Source organism: Labrus bergylta, chromosome 12 (assembly GCF_963930695.1).
Source record: "Labrus bergylta chromosome 12, fLabBer1.1, whole genome shotgun sequence".
Taxonomy (NCBI): domain Eukaryota; kingdom Metazoa; phylum Chordata; class Actinopteri; order Labriformes; family Labridae; genus Labrus; species Labrus bergylta.
The window spans coordinates 12711150-12739087 of NC_089206.1; the positions used below are offsets into that span (position 1 = coordinate 12711150).

Here is a 27938-nt window from a genome sequence, read left to right on the forward strand (position 1 = left end):
TCTATGTTACCATCACCATCCATGAGCCTGCATTAAAGAGTACTGTACGGTACGGTTTAAGCACCGGTTTAAAGGATAGTTCACTGAAAATGTTTGAAGAAATATGGCTTCATAAGCCTGTGAAGGTGTGTTCTCTTAAAAGCCTCTTATTATTTTTGACTTTTAGATACAGTAACCACATGACGCTATAGACAAACTCCAGCATTGATTGTGAATCACTGATAATGATGACACACTGTTTGTGTCTTTTATTTTGCATTGAATGAATGCTCATAATTCAGCTGGTGATGTATGTTCATTTTGTTAAGTTGACTCGGGCATTTAGTCCTGTGCTGACTTTGTCATCACTGTTTGAGTTTCATGTTGAAATTTGAAACAATCCCTCATTTCCACCTTGTTGAGTCAACTGTTCCATTAATGACTCAAAAGACTACAAGTTTTTAAAGGGCACAAATCTGACTGTACGTCACTCGCACTTTTGCCCGTTATTATAATTTCCACACAGCAAACGAGGCAAGTTTTGTCCTCATACTATTATCATCAGATGTTTGTAGGATGTTGTATTGAGAATACAGAAGTGAGACCGGGAGAGAGAGAAGGAGAGAGGAAATGATACTAAGACGTTTGGCCAGTGCAGAGCCTAATGATCACAAGAGCAAAAGATACATGCACGCACATAAACACACACACACACACACACACACACACACACACACACACACACACACACACGCACACACACACATGCCATGTGATCTCTCGATAAGTGCTGTAGTCACACCCTCCCACTCTTTCTGGTTGTTTGATCACAATCTCCCTCCCACTCCTGGGCTCCAGTCAAACAGAAACTTTCAGCACATAATGCTCACTCGGCATGAAGTCAGTGATGACCTTTGTTAATGCCTACAGAACAAAAATAATTATCCTTAAGCTTACACGTCTATCTGTAAGAAGAGTCCTAAAGTGTGACAAAGACATTTCAACTAAGGTGAGACATAATACTTTACAAAAGCGCTGATTATTACAAGACTTTAAAAAAAAATATATGATCTCTGACGGTAATAAGGTTCTGATGCTGATGTAATCATGCTGCACACTTTGCTCAGTGGAACAACCATCAAACTAAACCTGATGACTGTGAATACCTGGAAATCAGTCTATTTAATATAAAATATGATCATAGAAAGAGAAATGACAATAAAAGATTTTTTTCTTTGAGTTTGATATAACTTTTAAAGATCCTTGGCAGAATTTTCTTTAGAAAAAAAGGAAAGCTTTGAGCTAAAACCTTTAGCTAAGTAAGTTTACACTCTGACTGTTTTTGTGTATATTTTAAGAGAGTCTAAACCTTGGTGTGTCTGATCCACTTCTTTATTTTAATTTCTACTTGTAAGTCAACATTATTTGTGTTGGGTGGATGGTCGGGAATGAACTTGTAATTTCTGAAGACAGTTTCTGATCTCCTTTGCTTGCTTTCTTTTCCTTGGTAAGCCTATATTCATTTATTTTAAACATCATATAATGCAGCTGCTTAATAACCTTTCAAGATACAAACTCTTAGGAAATGATCCTGAATTATTATTATTATTTTTTTTTTTACTTTTGCTATGCTGAAAAAACAGTTTAATGTTGGTGTGACTATAAATACTATTTTTTGAAAATGGTGAGCATATCCTAATTTTACCAATAAAAATGGATAACTTCTAAATCCAGCATGAATGACCGTGATCACAGGTAAATAAAGTTCACACTTGGCAGGTCGTAGAATCCAATTCCCTTTGACATTGTGCTGGTGAGAGATCACTGTCACGTAAGCTGCTCATGCGATCTGGCTTGACCTGTCCTGACACTCTCAGCTCTGGACCTGAGTCAAATGTTTTGGCCATGATGACAAAGCCAAAACAGATAGTAGAAGTGCTCGCTCACATGTAAGAAGACAAATTAAAAATGTGTCAGAAATGTGCCGAATAGATGTTAAGTGAGACGGTTGGATCAGACAGAGTTATGTATGATATAGCTGATGTAAAAATAAAAAAAATGTAATAATCTAATCCAAAGAACTTTAATTATTCAAAATGGAACAGTAACATTTGTTTTTCTTCAACTTTAATTTCTTCAAGAGGCCATGTTAGTGAGATAAAGCCTCTCTTGAAAGTTTATACCAGGTCATACGTGATGGGAACTGGGGCAGGCAGTACAGTTAAGAGAGCATATGACTTATTGCTACATTAAACAGGGCATTCCCATACCTCACTGTGCTTTCACAATAAGATGTGTGAGCGGTCTTTTGTGGTTTCATGCTTGAAAGAAAAGCACATGATGCCCCTGCACGCACATCATGATCAAGTGATTAAGCTAAAAGAGAACTTATGACTGTGATGAGCCGCTCAGTGTGTCAGATTTGACCGGCTGAAATTACACCTCACCTGCCTTAACGTGTCAATACTTCTGTGATTATGATTAGCGCTCACCTACGGTAATGTGTGCGCCCCTCTGTGAGCGCACCTTTTGCGCCTCATCCTCGGTGGGCTGCGATTGGCTGCTGGGCTCAGAGGCTGAGGTGTCGCAGCAAATAGCGCGAGCCGTGGGCCGGTCCATTCTGCAGCTCCAGGGAGGTTAATGAGTGAAGCCGCTGGGCCATCAGCCAAACATGAGCAGCAATGCTAAGGCTCCCACAATGAGCCTGACTGTATTACCACTGAGCTCTGTCTAATTATACACTCCCGGAGAGGGCGAGCGAGAGAGAGGCAGAGCATATTAGGCAGGGGAAAGAAAAAGTTATCAAGTGTCAGCGTGTGTCAGAGCGCAAACTAAGACATTGAAGTTGTATGGGGGAGACAGATAGAAGGTGTGTGTGTCAGTGAAAGGGAGAGAGAAAAAGGGAGGGAGGGAGGGGTGTGTGGGGGGGTGGGGGGGGGAGAGATCAAGCAAGCCGGGGAGAGAGAAAGAGAGCGCACTCACAGGGAGATAGATAGATAGAGAGAGAGAGAGAGTGAGAGAGAGAGAGAGAGAGAGAGAGAGGAAAGAGGCGTTTAGAGAGTGAGAAGGAGGAGAGGCAGGAATAGGATGAAGGGAGGGGAGGCTGAGCAGTAGAGAGGAGGAAGAGAATAGCGGTCTCAAAACTGGATATTCTTACGTGCCTGCTGCCTCCTGATCCAATGAGTAAACTCTCTGCTACCTGCTACTCAAAGGCACCCGGCGAGGTATGTGACCACACCGCTTCCTCCTCTGAGTGTGTGTGTGTGTGTGTGTGTGTCTGTGTGTGTGTGTGTGTGTGTCTGTGTGTGTGTGGGAGAGAGAGAGTGGGGAACTCAGGTGTGTGAGCAACTTAGAATGAACAGTGTGTCTTGAATGCTCATAGGAAACAGGTTTTAAGAGTTAGAGTACAGTATGTAAATGTCATTCTAAAAAAGTGATTGAGCTGTGTTAATTATAGTGGGAGAATATGTCTGAAATGTGAGCGTGTGTGTGTGTGTGTGTGTGTGTGTGTGTGTGTGTGTGTGTGTGTAGTGTGTGCATGAGCATGTTGTAAACACTCATGTAAGCCGGCACCTGTGTGTGGGGGTGTTTGTGCGCCTGGAAGAGAATAACAGAGAGAGTGTGAACAAGAGTGTGACTGATCCAGAGACAAGGAGTGTGTGCAGAGGACAGACACAGACAGACAGATAGAGTGAGAAAGAAATAGAGAGAGGAGGAGAGAGAGAGATAGAGAGAGAGAGAGGTGGAGGTCCATCACTCAGACTGACGGCAGATCAGGACTTTCAGAATTAGAGCAGTGGGCTTAAATAGCCCTGGTCCAGAGATAGCCAGGAGCCCTGGAGGAGCCCGCCTAAACTGGGAGGCACGGATATGAGATTGACGAGGGTGGGGTAAGAGGAGTCAGGGAAAATTTGGAAAGAGGAGGAGGATGAGGGATAAATAAACGGTGCAGATGTTGGGGTCTAGTTTGAAAGGATCTCATGCAATCAAAGGGAGGATGTGCAGGTGCATCAGGCGTCTTAAATCTAACTTCGGATTCAACCAGTGCGCAGGATGAATGAGAAAACATTCACTTTTGAGAACTTCAAACATCACCACATCACATCATTTTTAATAACTCTCCCTTCAAAACAGACTTGAATTGTGGGCTTTTGCATCCTTCTCTTTGGGACGCAAACCAATGTTTTTTAATGAATCCCTCTTCATTTCTCGCCACTCTGGATGGAGAAATACTACGTCAGAGTGCATGATGATGATTTCTGCATGTCTATTTCTGCTCCGGCAGGCGCTGTCCGTCTGCTGCAGTGATACCCCATATGCTGTCTATAGGAACACTTCACAGGTTCAAACAGTTCGCAGCTATAGATGTCTTTTAAGTGAGACGCACAACATTTGTCCCTGCTGACTTAATTCACTTATTTCAATTATGAGGACGATCTGCTGGCGTGTACAGGAAGTCCTGTGTCACTGAGTGATTGCTTCTCGAAATGCTCATTTTGACTGCTGCACAATTACAACGTGTGTATCATGTGCTGGTAGGGGGTTTTGCTTGTAGTTTCTGGTACTGTATTTGTCACTTTCATGTTGTTGGAGGGACTCTGTGATGTGTGACAGTTTTTTGCCTCAAGATGTTGTCAGGGGGCTTCATAACTCCAATCTCTCATAAGTTTTTTTTTTTTTTTTTTTAACCTACTCAGACTAGCAAACCTGGAGCTTTATTTTACGACTCTGGCTGTGTACCAGAGAGGTTCCCCTCATGAATGATGTTAAGCTGACAAAGACAAACTGAATGTAAGGTTTCTTTCTATTTCTTATGGGAAACAGGAATACAACTTCTCTCTGCGGCCTGAATGAGACATGTTCTCAGGTCCCATGTTTCTTAGAGTACTGTCGCCCTGAAGAGCAGACCAGGCCTCTTGTGGGAGAAGGTTGAGTGGCTGCTGGCCCTTTAAGAGGTCTATTTTTACAGGGGCACACTCATGCATGGAGCGAGGCGCACAGAGGAGGCAGTGGCACACGGAGACTCTATCTGCTCTGCCTCACTTCTGTGACTCCACACAACACATCCTATAGGACTTTACCGTTGTGACCGAGCGGCCGACACTTGTCACAACACTTATTCTGCCTGTAGAGGAGCATGTATTCTCCCAACACAAGCTCTAACAAGAAAATCATCAAAACGAGAAGTTACGAGGTTTGCACCCGACGCAAGGACTCAGCCCTTTTTAAGTGGATCTCTCTGAAGTCTAGAAGTGATAATGAGTGGGAGCTTGCAATAAAGACACCCCTATGCACACTGTATGCGAATGTGCCAACATTCCCACATACTTGTTTTGATATGCAGATAGCTATGAAAGAAATCTGAAAACATTCATGCCCCCTCTTACAAACACATAATACACTTTAGTTTGCTTACACCCACACACTCCTCAAAAGAAACCACGAAATGAGCACATTTCAGAACATTTTTACACTAACGCACATCCGTGCACTTAGAGGTGCGCATAGTGCTGTTCACCCACGCAAAAAAAATTACTTATACATCCTCGATATCTAAAATAATCTTCTCCTTATGCAATCTGCATGTTATATAATTCATGGCCTGTCATTATCACAGCGCTCCTTCACGCCCTGCTGTGCCTCTCCACCTACAGCACCACACAGACAGGCAGACACACACACACACACACACACACACACACACACACCCTGCACCTTGTGTTGACAGTCATATACTCTACTCTAGCACTCTCACCCACGTTGAGTGTGGCGCTCTCAAACACCCAGCCAGATGAGTGAGAGGGAAAGACAGAGAGGAAGACCGAGAGTGGGTGGGCTGGAGGGACTGAAAGTGAAAGAAAGAGAGGGAAAACTTGGAGAGCTAAAGATACATTCATGCAGAGACTAGACTTTTCATGATTACCTTATTTGAAATGTGTATTTCTTTTAGACGTATGTGCTATATGTCATCCCAGAGAAAATTCACATCTTTCACCCATTGAAAAAACCTGTTGTCGGTGAAGCATTTAAGAAACCACCGGTTCATTGGAGGTCATGTCACTCTGTGGTCAGCATCCCACCTTTAGGTCATGACACATTTGTGTCTCTCGCATTTCTTGCACGTCATTCTCAGAGGAAACATAAGGGGAATCGAATCTGAGGCCATCTTACTGTCTGGTAAACATTTTTTTAAAACTGTGCAGTCTTAACATAAGCTCCGATTTTTTCTTGTCACCTTAAATGAGTTTGAAAAGTGCATCTTGTAAATTTTCAATTGTTTAAAATGAACAGACAATCAAACAAGACTGCCTCTATATCAAATAAAATGTGGTCAATGTAAGTAAGTAAGAAAAAAATTACATTTTCTAGTTTTTCTCTGGTGAGCTAGTTCTTGGTTTTAGCCACTTTCAGATCATCCAATGGGACCTGCTAGGCCACTGTTCCCAGATCAGCTCGCTCACAGTTGGATGGCTCTGAGAATTGACTTGGGAGCTAAACGGGGAGCCAGGAGTGTGATGAATAATCCCAAACATAGGCAGGTGTCTGAATACAGTTGACACAGTGCCAGACTACTTAAAGGTGACAGACACACTAGTCAGTCGGGGTGTACCGTAACAGAAAAGTGATATTTCATAGGATGAATTTTTGCATTTGATGCATTCTATTTTTATTTTGTACTAACTACTTGCTTCTTGCCTGTGTGCTGCTGCAACACCTGAATTCCCCCCTCTGGGGATCAATAAAATGTAAATGTGCATGTGTGCATATGCAAAAATTGCAATCAGTCGGTTCTCAGAGTCATTCAAACAGCTGTTTGTTCATACGGATCATTTTCGTCGGTCCTGACTCACTAACCCTTGTGTATGATCAAGCAGTATGTTCTCCTCCTCCTCCACACTTCATCTACATTAGGGGTCGATGACCTTCGAACCCTGCCACCCACTGCTTACACCCACAGTTATTCAGCCAGGCCTGCCTCTTTGCCTGATGGAACCTGTGCAAGATAATCTGCTCTCTTGTACACGCAGATCAAATATATACAAACCCAATATATTGCACAGTATCACAGTACAGAAGGTGTAACATCTGAGACATCCTGCAGCCTATAGCATCAATAGTGGCCTTTATAGCCTGTCTATAACCTTTCCTACCCTTGCAATCCTTCCCTATTCATTACCTTCTTTTTTTTATTTTTATTTTTTACAGCACATCATTAAAATCACCACTCAAAAGCTCTCTCTGTTTTTAAATACTTTTAAAGTTTTTTTTGTGGAAATAATTTCAAGAGGTTATCAAATTGCAGAGTGACAATGGTGCTCTCTTACGTAGGAGTGGGACTCTCCCTAATTTTCATTTTATAAACATGTATTAAACCCACTCAATCCTTTTTTTTTCTTTTTTTTTTAAATAATTTCCAGCACCTTTTAGAACAAACAGCATAAGCCATGTGTTGAGTTAATGGCTGTGACCGTGTGTGTGTGTGTGTGTGTGTGTGTGCATGCCTGTGTGCTTGCATGTGTGTGTGTGTGTGTGTGTGTGTGTGTGACTGGGCAGCAGAGTTTGTGTGGGAGGGGTTGTAGAACAAAAGCAATAATGGCAGTGTATAGCGATGTTGCCTTGAATACAGTGAATACAGTGCAACGATAAAGGTACTCCAGACAGTATCTATGAAGCCAGTCTAGACAGTCTCTCAGAAAAATGAATGGCACTTGAGCTGCCAATGAGAGACCTGGCCATGCTCTCTCTCCGTGGAGATGTCATCACTTTGCTTTCAGCTTTCTGACATTTTGCTGTTAAACCAGAGAACCAACACAAACCCATTTTGACTGGCAGTCTGAAGGGGAATGGTGCCAAAAACAGCAAATCTTTGGAATGAAAGTAATCCCCCCCCCCAATTCTTTTCACACACTCCCCTCGCCCCATCTTTCTACCCCATCAGACACTTTGCTCTCGCTCGCTGAGTCTCTCTTTTCTTCCAAACCCCCTCTCCCCCCCTCCCCTCATAAGCTACTGATCTCATAGCGTGAGAGTACTACTCACATCAAGGGCTCTGAGTTGGGCTAATCATAAAGTAGGAAGAGGCAGACTGCTACCTGTGCGCCTCTGAAGCTGAGCATGTAAAAAAGTTTGAAAACTAATTTAGCAAAAATAAACAAGTGAGCTGAAAGACGAGGAACACAAAAGCATGACTGTGCATCAGCAGTATGTGACATCACAGCAGTTATGCAAGAATTGCCGTCAACCAACCAATAGTGGCACATTTGATGTTTGTTTCACATTTCTTTTTATCTGTTTGTGGTGCTTTTGACAGCTTACAAATTGAAACAAAAGTCAACTCTCTGTGGATGTAACTATAGCTGCATGGCTCAAAAGCCGCACAACAGGCATTTTTTATCAGATTGAGGCAGTGGAAAAGTGCGAAAATGAAACTCCCATTAGCAGACACTTAAATGTCAATGAATGACAACAACATAACACCCGCGTTTGGAAGTGTCAGCCACAACCTTTGCAGAATACCTGCTAACGGTTCCACTTGTTCCCCGTTGACCTCTGCATGCATGCTGGTATGTGCAGTATATGTCTGTGTATGTGCAGCAGCAGAGACACAGAAGATAAGAGCACTGCGGTAGTCTGCTGTGGTCAGAGAAGGAGGAGAACAAGGTGGAGGAATTTTTGCTTCTGCTGACTGGCTGACCTGCATGTAATTAGTCAAGTCATATTTTTAACTGATATTGCGTAAAAGCCAGCTTAAGGAGCCATAGCTGCCCTATTTATACCCTAGGGGCTAATGGCCTGTACCACTACACAGGGGGATTTCCTCCCAGAACTATACTAAGCCTGCCTTAGGCCTTTACAAGTTAGGATTCACAGGGATTAACCCAGCAATACATTACAGGCCTCACCCTCTTGTCTGCATCTCTCTCACTGTTCTTCTTTCAGCTCCTTTTGTTCGACTCTGTCTGCCATTTCTTTCCATGTTTAGCAAGCAGCACCTTTTAAAAAAAAGCTTTTTCATATCCTGCGGTATATTCTGTTCAATCTGCTGCACGCTCTTTCAGTCTTATCCCTTAATCAAGAATAGCCCACATGTCAATTTGTGCCTCACAAGGGGTTCAAGTCTGTCATGAGCGAGCGCACTTGCACAAAGAATCAATCTTGGAATTAGTCTTTGCGTGCATGTTTCTGTTCTAATGTGTGTGTGAGAGCAGTAATATGTGAGTGTGTGGGTGTTAATAGTAATTCCTGAGCCATAAGCCCATCCTCATTGTGGTTGAGCCTGTTGCGGGCAGGGCTGCTGGCTCATCCTGTCGAAGAATGGGTCAGAGCGGTGACCAGGCTGACCTGGCCTTTTGCCCATTAAGCTATCGCCCGTATCACCCTGTCCTTTATCAGCTTAGCCGGCTCCTTAGAGAGTAATCCACCACAGGGCTAGTAGTACTCCTTCCTCCTCCTCCTCCTCCTCCTCTCCCTCCTCCCTCTAACACTCCAACTCCGACTCAGTCTCTCTGTCTATCTTGTCTTTGCACAGTCCATCTATGTATCTATCTATATTTATCTATCTGTCTAGCTTTCTATCTATCTGCTGTGTCCTCTAACAACCCACCCCCCCCCCCCCTGCCGCCCCCCTCTCTCCTCCTCCATTCTCCTCTACCCCCACCCCCCTACCCCCTTCTATTCAGATCTGTTACATTCAGCAACAAATTTCTGCTGCATCAGACATCCATCATAGATCCCACACTCAGCCTGAAACATGATCAGACACCCCATACAAGGCTACGCATGAGGAAAGGACTAACAAAAACACAATGCTAAAGGGCATTTTGGACTAAAAAGACAGGCCCAAAAGTGGAGACTTAAACATTTTGAGTGTAATCTGCTGAGGAGTGGGGGTGACTCCACGCTCTAATGTCTCACCTGAAGAAGCCTCTGACCCCTTTTTTGCTCTTTTACATCTCCCTTACTTTAATTTATAGAGTTTAGTCCAGCTCCTGTGAAGTTTGTTGTTAAGGCCCTGACCAAGCACATGCTTATGTGTGTGTGTGGGAGAGAGTGTGTTTTCATGATGTATTTAAAAGTACAAGGACAAAGGACAGAATTAGAGATGGAGAGAGAGTGCATCAAATGTCGACATGGGGCCTTAAATGATTGACAGCGCTGTAGGATTTCAGATTGTGTTTGCTCATGTGGATATTTGTGTGTGGGTGCGTGTGTGTGCGTGTGTGTTCAATATGCTAAATATCAAAGTGTACACGCAGAAGAGCACGACAGTCATTTCTATATTTCCATATTGTAGAAAACACCCTTTGATGAACCCAGTCCTTGCTTCATTCTCTCTCTCTCTCTCTCTCTCTCTCTCTCTCTCTCTCTCAATATGACTGAACTGTTACGTCTAAATTGATTATGATTTATGTAGCTTCATATTGAAGATACATTGTTCAGTTATTTCATAATAAATGTCTGTAACAGGACAGACTTGATTATTGCATTATGAAAAAATCTATTATTTTAATTCCTTCACTACAAATTCAGTCTTTTCTTCAATCAATAAAATCTTTAAAATTATGTACATCCATCCTTGTTATTAAATTATGGACAAAGTACATTTTATTCTCTTACTTGCCAGATTAAGTTTTATTCAAGCTATTTGTTATTTATGAGGGAACCTTTCTTATACCTTGTGTCGGGCATATCAATAAAAAATGATATAGATGCATCTGATGCATTAGAAGTAATTGAAGGTTGTTTTGGGTTTTCATGGAAAAAAAAATATTAGGAGACCTTTTTTTGTATGCATGAAACAATACTGTCAAAATAATTGTTGAGTATGTAAAACTTTGAAAAATAAGAATTAGAGTGAAATAAACAATGTTATGTTCCTAAACAAGCTGTATGAGTAATTAAGACACCTAGAGTTACAGGCCCATTGATCAGCTTTGATGAATAGATATTAACATGTAAAGGATTGAATTTCCTGTGCTCATGTCATCTGTGAAAACATATTCTAATTTTTATATCCTTACAACAATGAATTGTGACACACACACAAAAAGAAAATCCCAGAGGTTTTTTAAATATTAATCCAAACTGCTTCATGATTTAAGAATATGTAAATTTACACTCTGGTAATTGTGATGCTCATAATGAACCCACACAATTACAGCAGAGCAGACAGCGCTCATGCCCACACAGCCTCAGCACACATCGTCTGCACACAGCATTCACTGTGAGGAATCAAAGTAATCTCCACCTAAATGTCACAGGAGACTTTCTTGGCAATTGTTGCCTTGCTGTGAGGCTGTTTCGATGTGGCCTTCAGTCTGATGTGTCTGCACACACCTCCAAGTCTGATTAACTTTCCATTCCATTGAGGTTGAGAAGTTGGACAAGGTTAACCTCTAATTTACTGTTGATGGATACAAGTCTGGGTTTTTGCTCTGAGTTTGAAACCTTGGGTAAATTGCTCTTATAGTAATGAAAGAAAATAAAGATTGCTTTTTACAATTAACCACCAGTAAGGGTTTGATTGTGTCATTTAATCCTTTAAAATAAATTTTCCCTCTCTGCTCCAATTTGTTCCTATTCCTCTATTACATTTCTGCACTGGTATTTGCTGCTCGAACTTTGGCTTTTTTTTATTTTTTGGCTGGGGGCAGATGGTTGATTTGCAGAGAGTTGCATTTTCAACCTTGGGGCCTGTTTATTATTTTTGAAAAGCTTTTTATTTTTCCCCTACTGACAGTTTTTTGATTTCTTGCTGTGAAAAAGAGACACTGCTCTCACATAAATGCAGTCCTAATAAGCCATACCAGCATACTCCTGTTTGCACTTGACTGAATCACTGAAGCAAATCATTCACAGCTCTCCTGTTAGCGTATGAACCGGTGCGTCTGGGTTTTTTATGTGTAAATCTCTGTGTTTGTGTGTGCGCAAGCATATGTAGTCGAATCAGATTCATTCGTATGAGCGAGTCAACAAAAGCTTTGATGAGAACAAACGACACAAATTCCGATGAAGCTACAGAGAAACAAAAAGAGCAAGTATAGTGTTGGTCTTTAGAATGTGTGTGTTTTTCTGAGTGTGTGTGTGTGTGTGTGTGCTTGATGAGGTTTAGTTTTGAGTCAGAGGCAGCACCAAAAGCCTAAGTCTGAGAGTGTGTAGGATGAGCCTCCTACCACGTCCCTCCCTGTCTTTCATCAAATGTCTCTCTGCCTCCTCTTAATTTCTCCTTCTCTTGTATGTCCGCTCTCAAATGTACAACTATGAATTTATTCCTGATTGATAAATTAATTGATTAATGACATTTTATGTGAAAAGCTTAATTTAACAGGTAAAAGTCTATGAAACAAAGCAAACCATCAGACAGTACAAAGGCCGCATATACTGTCCAGTATATAATCTCTATGTGCTGCACCCATGACTGTTAGTGTGTGTATGTTTGTGTGCATGCATATATGTGTGTATGCATGTTTGTATCACTCACAGTGATTAAAGCAAGTGGGCGGCAACAGCAACTGGTCTGCCTGTGTGGCTCTGCATAGCAGACATGTTTCTCACTGCTAGATATTACTCATTTCCTCAGCCCTTTGCACACACAAGCACACACAAGCACACACACACACACACACACACATACACACACACTCTTGAGACACACTCACATACACAACAGTCACAGAGACGGATAGCAGGCTCTCAGTTCTTTCCTTCAGTTTGGTGGGCTCGCTGGTGTTATTTCATGCGTACACAGATCAGAAGCAGTGTGTAGCTGGAGGCTGCTGCTCTCTGCGGGTGTTGTAGCTGGCGGTGGTGGTGCTGTGGAGAAGCAGTGTAGCACAGTTAGGAGCTGAGGAGTGGGTTGACCCTCTGGGAGGACTGGAATATGAATGACTGCCAACACTGGGACGCCTGCTCAGCCTGCACTAAGGTCAGTCTCACTTCACATCACAACTACAAACTATTTCAACCTGTCTGCTTGTTTAAACACACGTTATCCAATAAAAGAGCCGGTGAGGACTGATTTCAGTTGCAATTACCAACTTTAAGCTCTCATTTGGGGCTGTTTTAATCGAAAACATGCAAATTTGAGACTTTATTCTTTACTTCTGTTTTTCAGTTTTGACGCCAGGAGTGCTGAGTTTAGTTTGATAGTTCTCCTGAGAAATGCATGTCAAGAAAAGGCGGGACGAGATAGAGGGCGGCGGGCATTTTTCAAACATTTGTATATACAAAACACCTTTTAAAAAAATGAAATTAGTATTAGAACATTTTTTTGAGCTTTTGAGATGATTTGCATTAATGCTTTAAGATGTGTGATTTTATTTATAAATGCAAAGAGCACAGAAGAATCCCCAGCTAAACTCCAGTCCTGTGTGCATGTCTGTCTGCACAGTGTAGGAGTGTTCTGTTAGAAGACGTTTCTCTGCTAACTCCTCCACATGCACTATTGTGTTCTTTGTTTTCTTGTACTTTTTTGGCAAGTTTATATTAGGTCTGTTTTGACAACCTTTTTCATGAAAGCTTTCAGATTATAGACAAGGGTGTCAGAGAGAGTCATCTGAGGACAAAACAATTCAAACCAAACAAGAGATCTAGATCGTTGACAAGTTCTTTAGCAGACAAATAGTTCATAGGGAAAACTAAATCAGACTTTTTGTAAACTGCGTGTTGCATTTTTTATTTTTTTTCGTAACATGATTTCCGTATTCTGGGATTTTTTGTATTGATTTTTTTCAGATACGTATTAACAGATTTATTTTATCAACAGGAATCATCATTATTATGTTTTTTATATCATTTTAAATAAAATCAAATATTCTACTTCATAAAAAAAATGAAAAACTTAAAATAAACGTTTTAGGAAAAATGTATAAAATGAATTGTTGTGGTTTCTGCAGTCGAAAGGCTTTTAAATCATATTAAAAATACAAACTTTTAGGAATCAGAGAGGTAAATGACTTTTGTTGGCCCAGTGCGGCTGTTTTATCTTTGAGTGAAAAAAAAAGAACGCAGCAATTTGGCCTATAAGGTAACAAGGATTTATATGAGCGCTCAACCATTTGAGGCCTGTAAGTTATTGTAATAAATATTTCCCGTGTTATTCCCATGACATCCGTCCTGTCAGTGTCTAGGAGAATGAATCTCCCTCCTCTCAGCGCCCACTCTTCAGTTTTCCACTCAGATGTACAAACAGCTTGCTACACTCTAACACTTATTCTGTTTTTGGACCAAGTCACTTGATGAGCAACAGTTTACCCGCCTCTCCATGGAGTATCCCCATCTAACCTCTATAGCTGACTGTAAGTGTGTGTGTGTGTGTGTGGATACAGTTGCCATGGTGACAGTGGGGCGGATGGTGAGACGGCAGGGAGTTGGAAGGCTGTTGAGACAGACGTGCGGGTGAGTGCGGGGCTGATTGGCAGCATGGTTCTGTAGTGTTGTGGCGGCGGCGGGAGCAGTGATGGTGGTGTTGGCGAGAGGTGGTGGTGGAGGGAACAGCTGGGCTGTCGGCGCGGCATCCATCACTTCAAAAGAGCTCCTTTTAAAAAATGTTTGGAGAAGAATTAGTGGAGCTCCCCCGCACTTCTCACTGAATGAAACGAGGCAGCAAAATCTCTGACACATTCGAGGATTCGAATACAAACACGCAGGCACACAAATGCCCAAACAAATAAACACATTCACATATTTCCTCCAGAAGAAAAAAAAAAAGTCACACAAACATGGCAAACATGCATGAACACTCCAAACACATTCTCCCACAACCCTGCTGCGACACAATTAATATGCAAAGACACAGATCCTGTATCCACAACAACTGGTGGCAATATCAACAGTGCTTCTGTCAGCTTTTGGGTGGGTGGTGACCAGCTTTGCCTTTCATTGGGGGAGTAAGTACTGCCGCCTGAGGGAGTATTTGTGTGTCTGCTGCTGTCCGTGTGTTTCTGAAAGAAAATGGGGTAGGGGGGTGCTAGTAGTAAGCTTCTATAGAACACAGAGAACACCCGGAGGTGTCACGGGGGTGGCTCATGAAAGAGGTACAAAAAACATATCTACATATTCCAATCATCCCCAGAGAGTCAGAGATGAAAACTCTCCCGCTGCGAGTGCTGTGTGTGTGTGTGTGTGTGTGTGTGTTTTAAGGCAAACAAAATTCACTGCCTCTGAACTCCATCGGCTGCAAATGATATTTTTAGCCCACATGTGGGAGTAATGTGTTTGAATGAAACGAGTAAGTTGGGTAGTTTCAGTCCCACCGCAGTGCACAGAGGTAATGACTAATTAGCGACAGCAATCAGAAAGCTAAGAGTTTCTAACCTTTAAAGTAGTTTATATGAGGCAGTCACTCTCCATCTGTCTGATGCAGCTGAATGTTTGTTTGCATGTCAGACCAGGCTGACAGCTTAGTCTTACCAACAACTGATGCCAGGACCTGACAGATTGTATTTTCCTATGTCCACACACAATCCCTTTTGCTTCTCTCTCTGCTGTATCTCCTCCTTTTTACCTTCCTCACCTCTGTTTCTGTCCTTGTCCGTCCTCTCTGTAGGTGAGTGGTGCTTCAGTACAAAATAATCAACAGTGATCTGACAGTGATGCTGTGTAGCAGCCTTCCCCTCTGTCTGCGCCCCTCGTTCTCCCGTGAGGCCCATGTGACCTAGCCAACACCCACGCACAGGGGGCCCCCGACTGCTGCTGGAGCCTACCCATGAATCCCAGCCCCGACCGCGGCCAAGAGTGCCTCCCCCCGAAGAAAAGGGAGTCTCGTCAAGGATCGACAGAGCACCACATCCCCCTGGATGAGTTTAAACCCCCTGTGCCGCTCCGGAGTCGGTCCACCGGAGGGGGAGGAGAGGGAGGCAGGGAGGCCATTGAAAAGGACCGAGCTCTGGTTAACCAAAACCCCCATCTCCTACATACTCCTCCACCTCTTCCTGCTCCAGCACCGGGCCTCCCCCTGCCCCTACCTTGGCACTTAAGCTACTCCCCCTCTGTTTCTCTCCCCCTTTTTCCAGGGCCAGTTGGCGAGAGGAGGAGCTCAGGGTCTCCCGCCTGGAGAGAAGATGCTCTCTCCTTACCCCTGCCCCACCACTCCAGCTGGCTCAGAGGGGAAGGCCCCCTCTCCCTGCCACCTTCCCCATCTTCCTCCTCTGCCTCCTCCTTTAAGACTCCCTTTCCGGCGGATTCCCGAGAGATGTGGTCCTACATCAACAGCGGCCGGCGTGAAAACAGCTCCTCTCTCTTCTCCCCATCGTACTTGTTTGGCCATCAATCGCTATACGCTCAAGATCGGAACTTGGTTGATGCTAGACATCGGTACCTGGGCAAGAGGCCCAACGGCCTGGACGGGCCGGGCAGCAGGACTGCTTCAACTTCCAGGCATCTGCTCACAGGAGAATATGGAAATGATAGCAGTAGACTCAGGCTGGACATCAGTCCACACAGCTCTCACACCAATGGAGGACGGAGACAGCAGGAAGATTTAAACTCCCGAGTCCATTCTGGAGGGCTTTTTTTGTCCGATTCTCAAGCTCAAGAGGGCCCTGAGCTACATTCCTCACTGCAGGTCAGACATGGGATAGGTAAGACCAGCTCAAATCAACTCCCCACTAGTCCTCTTCCCCTGGGGCCAGTCCCCAGGCCCAGTAGAGGGGGGCTTTTAGCTTCCTTAGGGGCTACACCAGCTGAAGCCCAAATCTACTACTCTTTGGGATCGGTTTGCCACCCTAGCCCCCAAGCCCAGACTTTTCCACTGTACAGCCCCTCAGGATCACCTCTGTATAACCTGCACAGGGAGCCAGGCCACAGGCAGCACAACCTCAGAAACTCCCCACACTCCCCGCTTGGTCTGCCCAACAGCCATGACAGGTCGCAAAGAGACCGGGACAGAGACAGAGAAAAGGTCACACAAAGGGACAGGGAACGAGGGAAAGACAAAGAGAAGCACCTTCAACATGACCAAGAAAGAGACGCCGTGCGAGAGAGACGGCGGGACAGAGCAACAGATCGAGGGAGAGAGTCTTCTCCTTCCCACATTCACACCTCATCCCCGGACCTTCACCCATCTCCCCCCACGCTCCTACCTCACTTCACCAAGGGGTCTCTGATAGAGTTGGCCAGCGGACGGTTGAAGCGGGTGGAGGAGCTGCGGACAGAGGACTTCCTGAGGAGCGCCGACACCTCGCCAGAGTTCCACCTTAGCACCTGCACTGTGCTGCTGATTTCCCCCAGCAGTTCTCAGGGCTTCAGCCACCTACATGTCCACCTCACAGACCTCGACACTCAGGTGAGCTCTCTCTTTCCATACATGCTTCAGTTAGAGATTTGTACATTGTATTATAGTCATCACAATATGGTACATGATAAAGAAAGGATTTAAAGGCACAGTTCAGATTATTTCAAGTGGTGTTGTGTGAGGTACATTGCTGTAATGTTGCTGTAATGTTGTAGCAACATAGCACAATCATTAAAACATCAGTTTTATCGTATCCTTTGGGATTTTGTATAATCTTATCATATCTTACTGTCATCAGTTGGCTTTTTAAACAGCACTTTGGTGAGCTAATCTTGAAATCACTTTTTGTGGGATTTTGTTAAAACAAGGTGCACTGGTCACCATATGCTCCCCAGTCAACTGACACAATACAATTGACTGCATGTGTAGGATAGCAGAGCTTGTACTGTCAAAAAGTCAAAGTAGTGAAATTGTCCAAAATATATCACTTAGAGGGATCCGCTGTCTGCCATTTACTGTAAACATGATCCACAGACAATTGCAAAGTACCTTATCAAACCCCGGTCCATTAAATAAATACCTGCATACTAAGATGATGCGTATTGCATATCAGCAGCAGTTCACTTTGATCTTCTCAGATTCAGACAGACTGTGGTAATAATAAATGACTGACAGAGGTTGAGTGTGTATTAATGTTCTGGTTTTGTGTAGGAGTTACTGAAGGTCTTGGTGGAGTATCCGTTCTTTGTGCAGGACCGAGGCTGGTCTTCTTGCTGTCCCCAGAGAACCTCACAGCTGTACGGCCTGCACTGCCGCCAGCTCATGGAGGGGGATGTCTGCCTGGCCCTCACCCCAACAGCCAACCAAACCCACCGAACACACACGCGTACCAGCTCCAGGTCCCATCGAACGCAAGTCCCCTCCAGGGTCGCTGGAGAGTCAAGCAGCTCATACAGGGACGAGATGCCACCTCCGCCTCCCCCTCCGCCTCTTCCTCACCACCCACCTCCAACGGTGCCTGCCCCTCCTGTCGCTCAGGATGCAGAGCCCCCCCTTCAGGAGCAGCCACGTCATCGCAAACGGCGCTGGTCTGCCCCGGACTCCCTCCCCCCAACTGGAACTGATGAAAGTCTCCTGGATTTACCTCATGGCTCAAAGCTGATGAAGTGGCAGTAAAAAAAAACATGGAAATGCATATGTATACATGCACACTTACACACACATGCACATAAATACATATAGGCACATACACACCCTCCTTGTCTCTGTTGCACCAACCAAGACAAACAATGGCGAGACCTCAAGGCAGGGTTGCAGGGAAGGAATAAAAAAAAAACAATAGAAAACACAATTTACGGGTGTCCGCACTGCTGCCCAAAAGTTGAACCTCGTCCGCCATATTCTACCCCTCTTTCCCTTAACCTCCTTTCCTTTCCTATCCTCTCCTTTCCTTTCCTTTCCTTTCCTTCCTTTCCTAAACTATACTTAGCACAGCCCTGAAAGGAGCAGCAGCTGAAGGATCTCTGGAAAGCTCCTTACAGACACACCGAAGACATTTAGTGAGACAATCAAGCACTGTCTGTGTTCACTCTGTTTTTGTAATGGTTGTCCAGCACACCTACTTACTGACAGTGTTATCTGCAGGGTATCTTTTTTCAATTAGTGTAATGGAAGTAAGCCCTACTGATGAAGTGCAGAAATATATATATATATGTATATATATATATATATATACATATATATATATATGAACAAAAGTTGACTATATATATTACATTACAAATGTTATATACAGTAAATATGCTAAAAAGATTTAATGCAATCTCTCTGTCAGTTTTGCAAATGCATTCTTGTTATTTCCTAATTTTCTTGCTTCTCAGCTGATGGCTACATGTCAGCCTAAGCAGGCAAGGTGAATGTATGAGTAACTCTTCGCCTTTTTTTATTCACATCACTGGGAGTCATTACAAACAATTGTTCATCAAGGCATTACCCTCCGATATGTTCTTAACATTAGCTCTGAGAAAGGGAGAACACTAATGAAAACTGCGTAACAGACAATCCTGCCCACACAGACAGGTCTGTGCCACAATGCCTCGACACTCATGGTGTTTTTCCATTAAAACTGAATGACGGAGAGAGTAGAAAGTACAGTGTGGCTGAAGAGTAATGGTGCTAATAACACGTTGGAACATGATGCTTTGTGAATACTCTTGACCCCTGTGTACTGTACACTTCTGTTCCCATCTCGTTTTTTTTTTTTACGTACTGTATTTGTTTGAAGGCAGGGAAAACGATGAAAGTATTTTAAACTCAGATACGGGTATCTCCTCTGATTCAGCACACTCTCTCACTTTAGTTTTCGTGTTTCTTTTTTTTGAAAGAAAACCTTACCTGTTGATTTTCTTTTTAAATGTTATAGCTACAAAATGTATATTTTTAAAAATTGTGAATCTGTTAAATGATGTTCGCTAGAAATAAAGGAAAAAAAAGCTTTATAGATTTCATTTCAGCTGTCAATTTATTCGCTTCTTGCGTTTTCAGGTTACTTCAAACTTCTATGATAATTCGACATGCGTGCTGACTGTAGATTAACACATAATGGAGGAAATTATTTCACATTTTAAGCATGTTATCAACCTGTTTTAATGGTTCAAACAAATGCTTGCTGTTCCAGCACTTTGTCGGTCTAGCTACAGGAGGACAGTTAAAAATCATCAAATAATAGATTAACTTAAAGGATAAAACTCTTGCACAAGCACTGCAAAACAGTCTACAATGGAGCATTTACATTCTTTCTGCATCATTTATTTACATTTTTCCACTGACAGTTCTCTGTTTCTTTGGCTCTGCTTGTAGAATGTCTTGTCAAACGGATGACAGATGAAATACGGAATCCACAATCCCTTTTTAAGTTGTTCGTGGTTGCCCTGGTGCACGGAAGCCCTCTATGCCTTTTTACATCTTTGTTCCGTCTGTGTTAGTGCTGCCCCTTCTCCTCAATTCCTCAAGTGGAACTTCTGCAGCAAGTCCAGAGCAAACAAGGGCACCACCTAATCACAGGACACAATGTAGTGCACAATCAGTATGCTTATGAGGACCTCTGCTGTTGGTTAGAATAACTGCAGATATGCGCTAACTCACAGGCAGCACAGGAAATATTAAGTACTGCTGGGATTGTTTAAGACCAAACAATTGGTATACTGGTACTTTTTAATCTGTCATAAAGGTAAAAAAAAAAATCTAAGTCAACGTTTGCGAATTTTCAGTGTGACTGAAACCATTTAAAGCAAATCCCAATACTAGATACACAACACCACTCTGAGAGTATGTCTTCCTTTTACTTTAAATATTAATAGATTAATTTAAACACAAAATACAGTGAAAAAAACAAAGCAAGGTCAAGAGAGTGAGGAGGAGCATAATTTAAAAAAAAAAGTTAAACCAAATAACAAAATGCAACAAAATCCTACACACAGTACATTTGAAAGAGAATACCATATAAAAAATAATAATAGTACTAAAACAAAAATTATGATTCTTAGTCTGTTTTCCACCCACCTGTGCCATGATCAGTTTCCTCTTTTTAGGAACATTTGGGTCTGGATACTCCTCTCCAAAGCAGAGCTCGATCTCATATGAGGGTGCAGGACCCTTACCCTGTAAACAGCTCTGGAGCTCTGTTCACAAAAACGTCAGTGAAAATCAAGATTTAAGATTATGTAAATGTTTTGCTTCTTTGCAGAGACAAGAATTGTAAAATGGATCTTTTTTTTTTTTTTCCAAGCATTTCCAAATGAATGTATCTTTTGAAATAAATCATATTCTGCTCCAGGTAGATTTATATGACTACCTGGAAGCTAACAAATGAAAACAGCTTCTACTAGCTGTAAATATCTGTGTGAGCATTTATTTCCTCACCATTGAGAAATGTGGCCATATCAAGCAGTTTGAAGGTCTTTTCACGCTCCAGTTTGTTTGGCCTGTCAGTGTGCTGGGCCGTGGGACCACTCCAGTACACCCTGCCCTGGCAGAACCGCTTAATGAAGACCCCATCTGGGGCCACCCATAAAAGCACACCCCTCTCCAGGTGACAAAGGAGGCGGTTCATTGCTTCCACCATGGCCAGGGGCAGAGCTACAGAAGTTGGGGAGGGGAAGGAAAGCTGTTGGGCAGTGCAGGGCCCGTAGATCCGCTCATTACCCACAGGGACATGGCCCTGCAGGATGAAGCACCCATCTAGGCTCGTGGTGGTCACTTTCATCACCCTCAGGCCTTGGTACAACAGCATCACTTGCAAACGAAAGTCTGAGCACAGCAAATGCAACATGTGTCATACATACAGTGAAAGGTAAATGACATGACGTTTCTGTGCGTTATCCAATAATCTTTCTTACCTGTTATAGTCAAAGAAGGGTTAATGAAGGCTATTGGAGCAGAGTCTTGATTTTGAGGTTTATGTCCTGTAAGATCACAATACAAGTGCTCCTTCAATAGATCACCTAAAGAAAAAATAAACATGTAATTCAATTAGAAAATGATCAATACTAATATGTACATTAATATCCCACAAGGGGATGCAACGTTACATTTTGGTCTTTTTTTTTAAATGACTTTACTTGAAACATTTTATCACCATGAGTTACCTTGATGAAATCAATAAATATTTGTAAATTGGAATTATATACACACAGGAGTTTCTGCTGTGGTGAGGTGTAGTGTGTTGATGTGTCCTTGTCAGATTCATAAAGAGATTATCTTGCACTGGTCCTACTTGTAGCTGACACGTCCATTCAGCAATGTATATGGTGACTTGACATAACGGAATTCCTTAGATAAGTTTTTTTTTTCATAACCAATCATTTTGTATTTTTTATAATTTGCTTTGTCAGGTAGACTACATCACAATGCTGATGATCAAAAGCAAAATGAGTGAGGATGAGGTCTTACTCGAAAGGGAAAGAAGGCTTTCTGACATCTTTGCGAGTGTTCTCTCAAATAACAATATACACTAAACAGTTCCAGTTTATGTTTATGTTTTTAGCTCTTACCAGTCAGTGGTTTTGCTTCTTCTTTACTTTCTTGAAATGAATCCTTCTGATAATGAAGCTACAAAAGCACAAACCAATATTAGGTCAACATAGTATGATGTAAAGAGCTAAAGATACATACAGTTGAAAGAGTGTAAAGCAAAAAACAATTTAAAGTGATACAGATTCTGCCAAATGAATAAGAAGAGTATTTATATTTAAATCTCCTATAAATATAATTTGAACTTTTCAGACTCAGCAGTAGCATTAAAAATAGGAGGGTATTACCTGTTTTTCCTGAAAACCAGCGATTGTTGGTGACTTCTTCACTGGGATGATGATTTGATCCTTTGTCTGCTGAGATTCTGTGGAGAAGCACGTTGACACAAACATAATAGCAATTAAATTAAAAGTTTAAAAGGAACTCAAACAAGGCTATTACACAATGTTTTTTATTCAATATTTTGTTTCCTCTTCATGATCTTTTATCACTCATTTTAGTACAAATTGTATGAGGTGTACACAGCTGATAAAGGTACTAAACAGCTAAGATACTGTCAGATAAGATGACAAGAAAAGTCACAGTCACTCTTTGTGTTCACCTGCTGGCTTGGCTTGCTCACTGTCATGCACAATAAGGTAAACTTTATAGGGTTCAGTGATATCCAACTGGTTGCGTTCAGGGACCTCCTGGAAGTCAGCGCTCTTGTTTAATGCACATCGAAGACGAGTCTTCCACATGGTGGGGTCGGCTTTATCCTTCCCCTCTTTGTACTTTCCTTTGTACACAGCCCAAGCCTGAATGTGAAGAAATGGTAGATGGGCAACACACTGTTATTAAAACAGACATGATTTTAAAAATATTTGATAAGTGGAAGGCTACTGGTTAAATATACATTTCAACAAGTGCAATATCTTCTGTTTAAAAATGCATTGATTGGTTGTGTCATTTTCTTAACTAGAAATATATTCCTGAAATAAACTGTATGGTGCTCTATTGTCACCCACAGCATTTTGAGAGCAGCAAAGTTAATGTACATAATAAAAAAAGTAACATAACACATACTAAAAATCTATATCTAACCTTGCCTCTCTTTTAGATAATTGAAAAAGCAGTTGCACACCAGTAGTGATACATTCATCATAGCAGTATATTTGAGTATTTTTAGTCAGGATTAAGAGTCCACCATAGCACAGAGGCAGCAGAAGCTAAATATGAAAATTATCTTCTATACAGAATAGAGGACTTCTATCTGTACTTTTCCTGCTAGCTAGCTAGTGAGTGCTGCATTTAACACAATTGACCATCACAGCCTGTTACAGAGACTGGAACACTTAATTGGAATTAAGGGATCCGCATCAAGCTGGTTTCACTCCTATTGATCAGATCCATCTGTTTGTGTATGAAAACAATGTTGATGTTGCCAAAGTCAGTTATGGAGTTCCACAAGGTTAGGTGCAAGGACCGATTCTATTCACCTTATATATTCATTACACTCTTGGATATGCAGATGAGACCCAAATATATTTATCACTGAAGCAAGATTAAACTAATTTGTTAACGAAGATTTAAGCTAGCTAGCAGGAAAAGTACCCCCCCTGCTTTTAAAAGTCAAGGCTTATCTTATCCTACTAAAGGGTCAATAATGCACATAGCCCAAAAGTTTTTGTGCTCTTTTGTCTTGCTTGATGATATTGATTCTACTTGCAGATCAAATTATGTTGTGGTCCTGCCATTGATTCACACTTCTGCCATTTTTTTTGTTACAGAGCTTCAATTATCAGGCCCCTCTTCTGTGGAAGATGACTCATGAAGCATGATCCATCTCCACTTCTAAAGGTATAAGGGCTTAAAACACTCTTATTTGTTTAGACTAACAGCATGCTCGAGCTTGCCCTGGACGAGACCATTAATGCACATAGTCCCAGAGTTTGTGTGCTCTCTTGTCTTGCCTGTTAAAGCTGGTTCTCCTTGCAGATCAAAAGCTGATGTGGACCTGCCATTGATAAGGTAAAGGTTCCTACCATTAAAAGGATATTTTTAGATCAATGTGAGTTGCCAAGTATTTATTAAGTTGGCACTCTAAGTTTCAGTCTAGACCCAGTCCTAACGAAAAAGAGTTATGAGAATTGTTGTGTGTGATCCGGCTCTTTAAATTAAAATGATTGATTAATTGATTCAAAACAGTTTTGGATCTGGTGCATGTAATGTGTAGCCATGGCCCATTAAATATTTCAAAGTAGAGGGTTTAAGTTACTTCTCTCAATACAGGCATTGTTTCATATTACTTCTTTTCAATTATTTTGTGTTATAAAGTACACAATTGACTTCAACATCGAAGCCTTATTTAAAACAACCATTAGCTCAATGTAAAAATCAACTTAAATTTCTTGTTGCAATGGCTTGAAAATGTGATGTCAATTAATAATGGACTTAGACATTTTAAAGAAAATTGAACACCTTTCAGTGAATGAAAGCAGCAGACAAAGAATCAGCGGAGAATCTGAAAAGTCTTTTGACCCCATTTAACCTCATCCATTCACTCAAGGCTGTCTGCCTCCTGAGGACTGTGAAGAGGCACGGAAAGACACTCAACCCTTTCCAAACGCTCATCAGAGAAACAAGTGACTAACCTGATTTTCACAGTGAACTATTGGAAGGAAATTTTCAGTGCAAGACACGTTTCATTCTGTGAACAAAATCCAACGCTTAGGCAAATAAACCAACTGAGCGGTAACTTATCAAAAGGGGGTTTATGGGCTATACTTATCTTCAAGAAGTGTTTTTATTTTTTATTTAAGACGACACATTCACACATCTGTGCGTTTTTCTAGAACAAAACGAAAGACATCTTTGAACGTGAAGTATAAAAAAAAAAAAAAAATCAAATAATATGAACATAAAGAAGAGTAATAATAATACAAATAATAATTTTAAATACAGGCTACTCTTCTCTGGTTGAATAAATCTTTAAATACAAGATTAAAAGGACATTTAAGTAACAACACCATCTCGACTAGACTATGTATTATTTATAACTCCTGTCTTTCGTTGTTGTGTTTTTAGCACGACACATTATGTTTAAGTTTAACAGGTCAAAACTAATTTATTTCCTCTATGTAGGCCTTAATATATTTACAACAAAAAATATTGGTTTTAACCTGCTGACTTAACATCTTGATGATTATCTGCTTTGATTTCTTTCCCACAATGGATTAAACGCGTTGTGCACCTTCCAGTTAAATTCACATTATAAATAGAAAGGGAATTTAAAAAAGACTTCACCTTGAAGAGAGCTGCATCCGACGTCTGCCTGTAGTCCTTCTTGGCTGCGTGCTTCCACGGAATCCTGAACATAGTTTTGTTCTCATCTTCCCAGCACAGTCCTTCATATTTCCCACTCTCTATCTGAGTAATCAGCCACTCTTTCATGTGCATCTTTGCTCCTGTTTCCATGTTCATCGCACCAGTTTGTCTTACTGAAGAGAAACGCACTTTCAAACGTCAAGAGAAACATGTGCACAGCAGCAGCGCTTTAATCACGTTCAACCCGCACTAAAAATATCAATAATTCAAAATCTGCTCCAGCTTCTAAAGCGATTTAGTCCAAATATATATTTGCCTAATTTATCATTATTACACTCCAAGAAGTTGTAGACAAACAGACCTCCTCGCAAACTTTAATGCAGTACAACTCACTTAAAATAAAGTGCGATCTAAGTAGCGAAAGCGAAAGCTGAACTTACTTCATACTTTCGGTTTCCCCCTCTTCCTGAGGTGCAGAGAAAGTTAAGTAGGCTAAATAATTTCCAACTAAGGTATGAAGTGAGGTGACAACACAGCACACATCACTCGATTACGAGTCAGTGGAACATTGTCTTAACTCAAAAGTAATATAGAAACAAGCTATGTTGCGAATGCGACAGTAAAAAATATTTAAAAAGGCAGAGCCACAATTTTTATTTTAACATTGATCACAAAACCCAACACACAAACTGTCCTTATAGACTACTACTGTAACACAAGACTGAAGCAATATAAGGAGAAAAAGGGTTATTCCTGGACAGCCCATTTTCATAGCCCAGAAAACTGTTATTCAAATGAAATGATTTAGATTCCACTTCAATTAGTCCCTATAGAAATCAGCACGTGGCCTACGGTACAGCAACACTACATATTAATCACATAGACGACAAGAAGTACAGCCACCCACACAGACAATCACACATACACACACATAGAGATGTGGGCCTATATAGGCCTACCAGAGGGAATCATAACGAAACGTATGTGAAAACGAAAGTGTGTAGGTGTAAGGATCTTTTTCTTCTCATGCACTCCTCCTTGTCCTCGCAGGGTTTATGATACTGACTGAAGATGTTTCTTTCTTCAGGTCACATAAAGTCACTGAGCGGGAGGACGATAAATACAAAGTTCAAATCAATAAAGCAGATGTAGGCCTATAAAAAAAGTGCTTCGAGTATGATATAACGATGTGTCGGACACATTGTAATGTGTGGGCTTGTCCAGCAGAGGGCAGTGTAAGCCCGTCTTAGTGTCTAATTGTGGCATTACATGCCTAAGTGAACATTTCAGATTTTAAAAATCAATAAAACATTTTGCATTACAGGATCCAAATAACCACCTCATTATAACAATCCACAAAACTAATTTAAAGTGCAATTTGTCTGAGCACATAGTCTGACATAAGTTTGGGTAGCCTACATCTAAAACTTGTGAGACTTCATTTAAAGACATTTAATCACTGCTACTGCAAACCAAGAAAAAAAACTGTTGCATAACAGTGTGAAGGTGGTTGACATGAACTCACGGCACAAAGGTACCAGATGCAAAAGTACCACCAGAAATGACAGCCTAGCAAAAATAAGTTCCTGATAATTCCAGAATAGCAGTCTCAACACAAATTTAACTTTGTGTTTATGAAAAAAAAGGCATAGAGTTGTTTATTCCACTCAGCAGATTGAATATTTTAATTGTAATATGGGACTGTAATTTCTATTTTTGCAGTATTTTCGGATTGTAATTTTTATTTTTGCAATATTTTCCTGCTCCACTAAATGAATAAATAAGTGAAAAAATACAAGTTATCTTACTTGTAAATAATCACGTTAATCATTGAACAACTCTTAAACAGTTCTTACGACAGAAAATGGACTATAACACAAAGCTGCTGGATTGTACTGAGCTAAAATAAATTCTCAAATGTCAACAAAACAAACTGACAATGGCTTCTTAGAGAAGCAAACACACCAGAAACAGTGTTTTTATCACAACCCCCTTCGGTTTGTGTGTGCTCTGCTGTAATAAAAAAAACATCAATGTCAAGCCTATGCAAGTCCTTTCGGTTATATAGCAAACAACCACACGGGATTTTAAATGTGCTTCACTTTAGATTACATGTGAAAACATCCGCCCGCCCTCAGCGAGAAAAAAAACCCTCCACCTCACAGGCGTAGACCACATACACACAAACTACCATGAGCCTGAGAAAGCCTGAATGCTTTTCAAATTGCTTCATGACACAGAAACACTCCTTCAGATCTGGGGTCAGCAGGTAAAGGATGGAGCTTCAATCCAAGCAAACATTTGTGCTGGAGTGTGTTAGAAAGTGCAGCATGTGTCCTCCTCCAACCTCAAAGATGTCTTTCTGCTATTCATCCAGATTAAACACACA

The 27938-nt window shown here is 41.6% G+C and overlaps 3 protein-coding genes across 7 annotated transcripts in view; 1 reads left to right on the forward strand and 2 right to left on the reverse strand.

The window, feature by feature from the left end:
* Nucleotides 1-2839, reverse strand: part of LOC109980996 (dysbindin domain-containing protein 2) — a 28777-nt gene extending 25938 nt beyond the window's left edge. For both annotated transcript variants that reach the window (XM_065960916.1, XM_065960915.1), the window contains exon 1: nucleotides 2472-2839. In XM_065960916.1, coding sequence (XP_065816988.1) covers nucleotides 2472-2598 — 127 coding nt within the window. In that variant the 5' untranslated portion in view covers nucleotides 2599-2839. The remainder of the gene's footprint in view (nucleotides 1-2471) is intronic.
* Nucleotides 874-19714, forward strand: zmp:0000000926 (ataxin-1-like). 4 transcript variants are annotated; one of them, XM_065960911.1, is made up of 4 exons: nucleotides 2983-3203; nucleotides 12728-12904; nucleotides 15527-17263; nucleotides 17924-19714. In XM_065960911.1, the coding sequence occupies exons 3-4, from the start codon at nucleotides 15686-15688 to the stop codon at nucleotides 18386-18388; spliced, it is 2043 nt and encodes a 680-aa protein (XP_065816983.1). In that variant the 5' UTR covers nucleotides 2983-3203; nucleotides 12728-12904; nucleotides 15527-15685; the 3' UTR covers nucleotides 18389-19714. The 4 variants fall into 4 exon arrangements, with proteins under 4 accessions (XP_065816985.1, XP_065816983.1, XP_065816984.1 ...); XM_065960913.1 differs by lacking the exons at nucleotides 2983-3203; nucleotides 12728-12904 and adding an exon at nucleotides 874-988; XM_065960912.1 differs by lacking the exon at nucleotides 12728-12904.
* On the reverse strand, nucleotides 19715-27811 carry irf10 (interferon regulatory factor 10). The gene is made up of 8 exons (XM_020629500.3): nucleotides 25529-27811; nucleotides 22845-23040; nucleotides 22531-22607; nucleotides 22264-22321; nucleotides 21610-21714; nucleotides 21134-21520; nucleotides 20774-20892; nucleotides 19715-20265 (listed from the first exon to the last, which is right to left on the reverse strand). Exons 1-8 carry the CDS (start codon nucleotides 25703-25705, stop codon nucleotides 20212-20214), a joined length of 1173 nt encoding a protein of 390 aa, XP_020485156.1. The 5' UTR covers nucleotides 25706-27811; the 3' UTR covers nucleotides 19715-20211.
* Nucleotides 27812-27938: the final 127 nt, after the last annotated feature.

Coding starts and splice junctions, on each gene's coding strand:
- zmp:0000000926 (XM_065960913.1), top strand. CDS start 15,686: ATGAATCCCAGCCCCGACCGCGGCCAAGAGTGCCTCCCCCCGAAGAAA. Junction 17,264..17,923: donor TCACAGACCTCGACACTCAG/GTGAGCTCTCTC, acceptor GGTTTTGTGTAG/GAGTTACTGAAGGTCTTGGT.
- irf10 (XM_020629500.3), bottom strand. CDS start 25,705: ATGAACATGGAAACAGGAGCAAAGATGCACATGAAAGAGTGGCTGATT. Junction 21,521..21,609: donor CCCTTCTTTGACTATAACAG/GTAAGAAAGATT, acceptor TGCTGTGCTCAG/ACTTTCGTTTGCAAGTGATG. Junction 20,266..20,773: donor GGAAACTGATCATGGCACAG/GTGGGTGGAAAA, acceptor TCCTGTGATTAG/GTGGTGCCCTTGTTTGCTCT.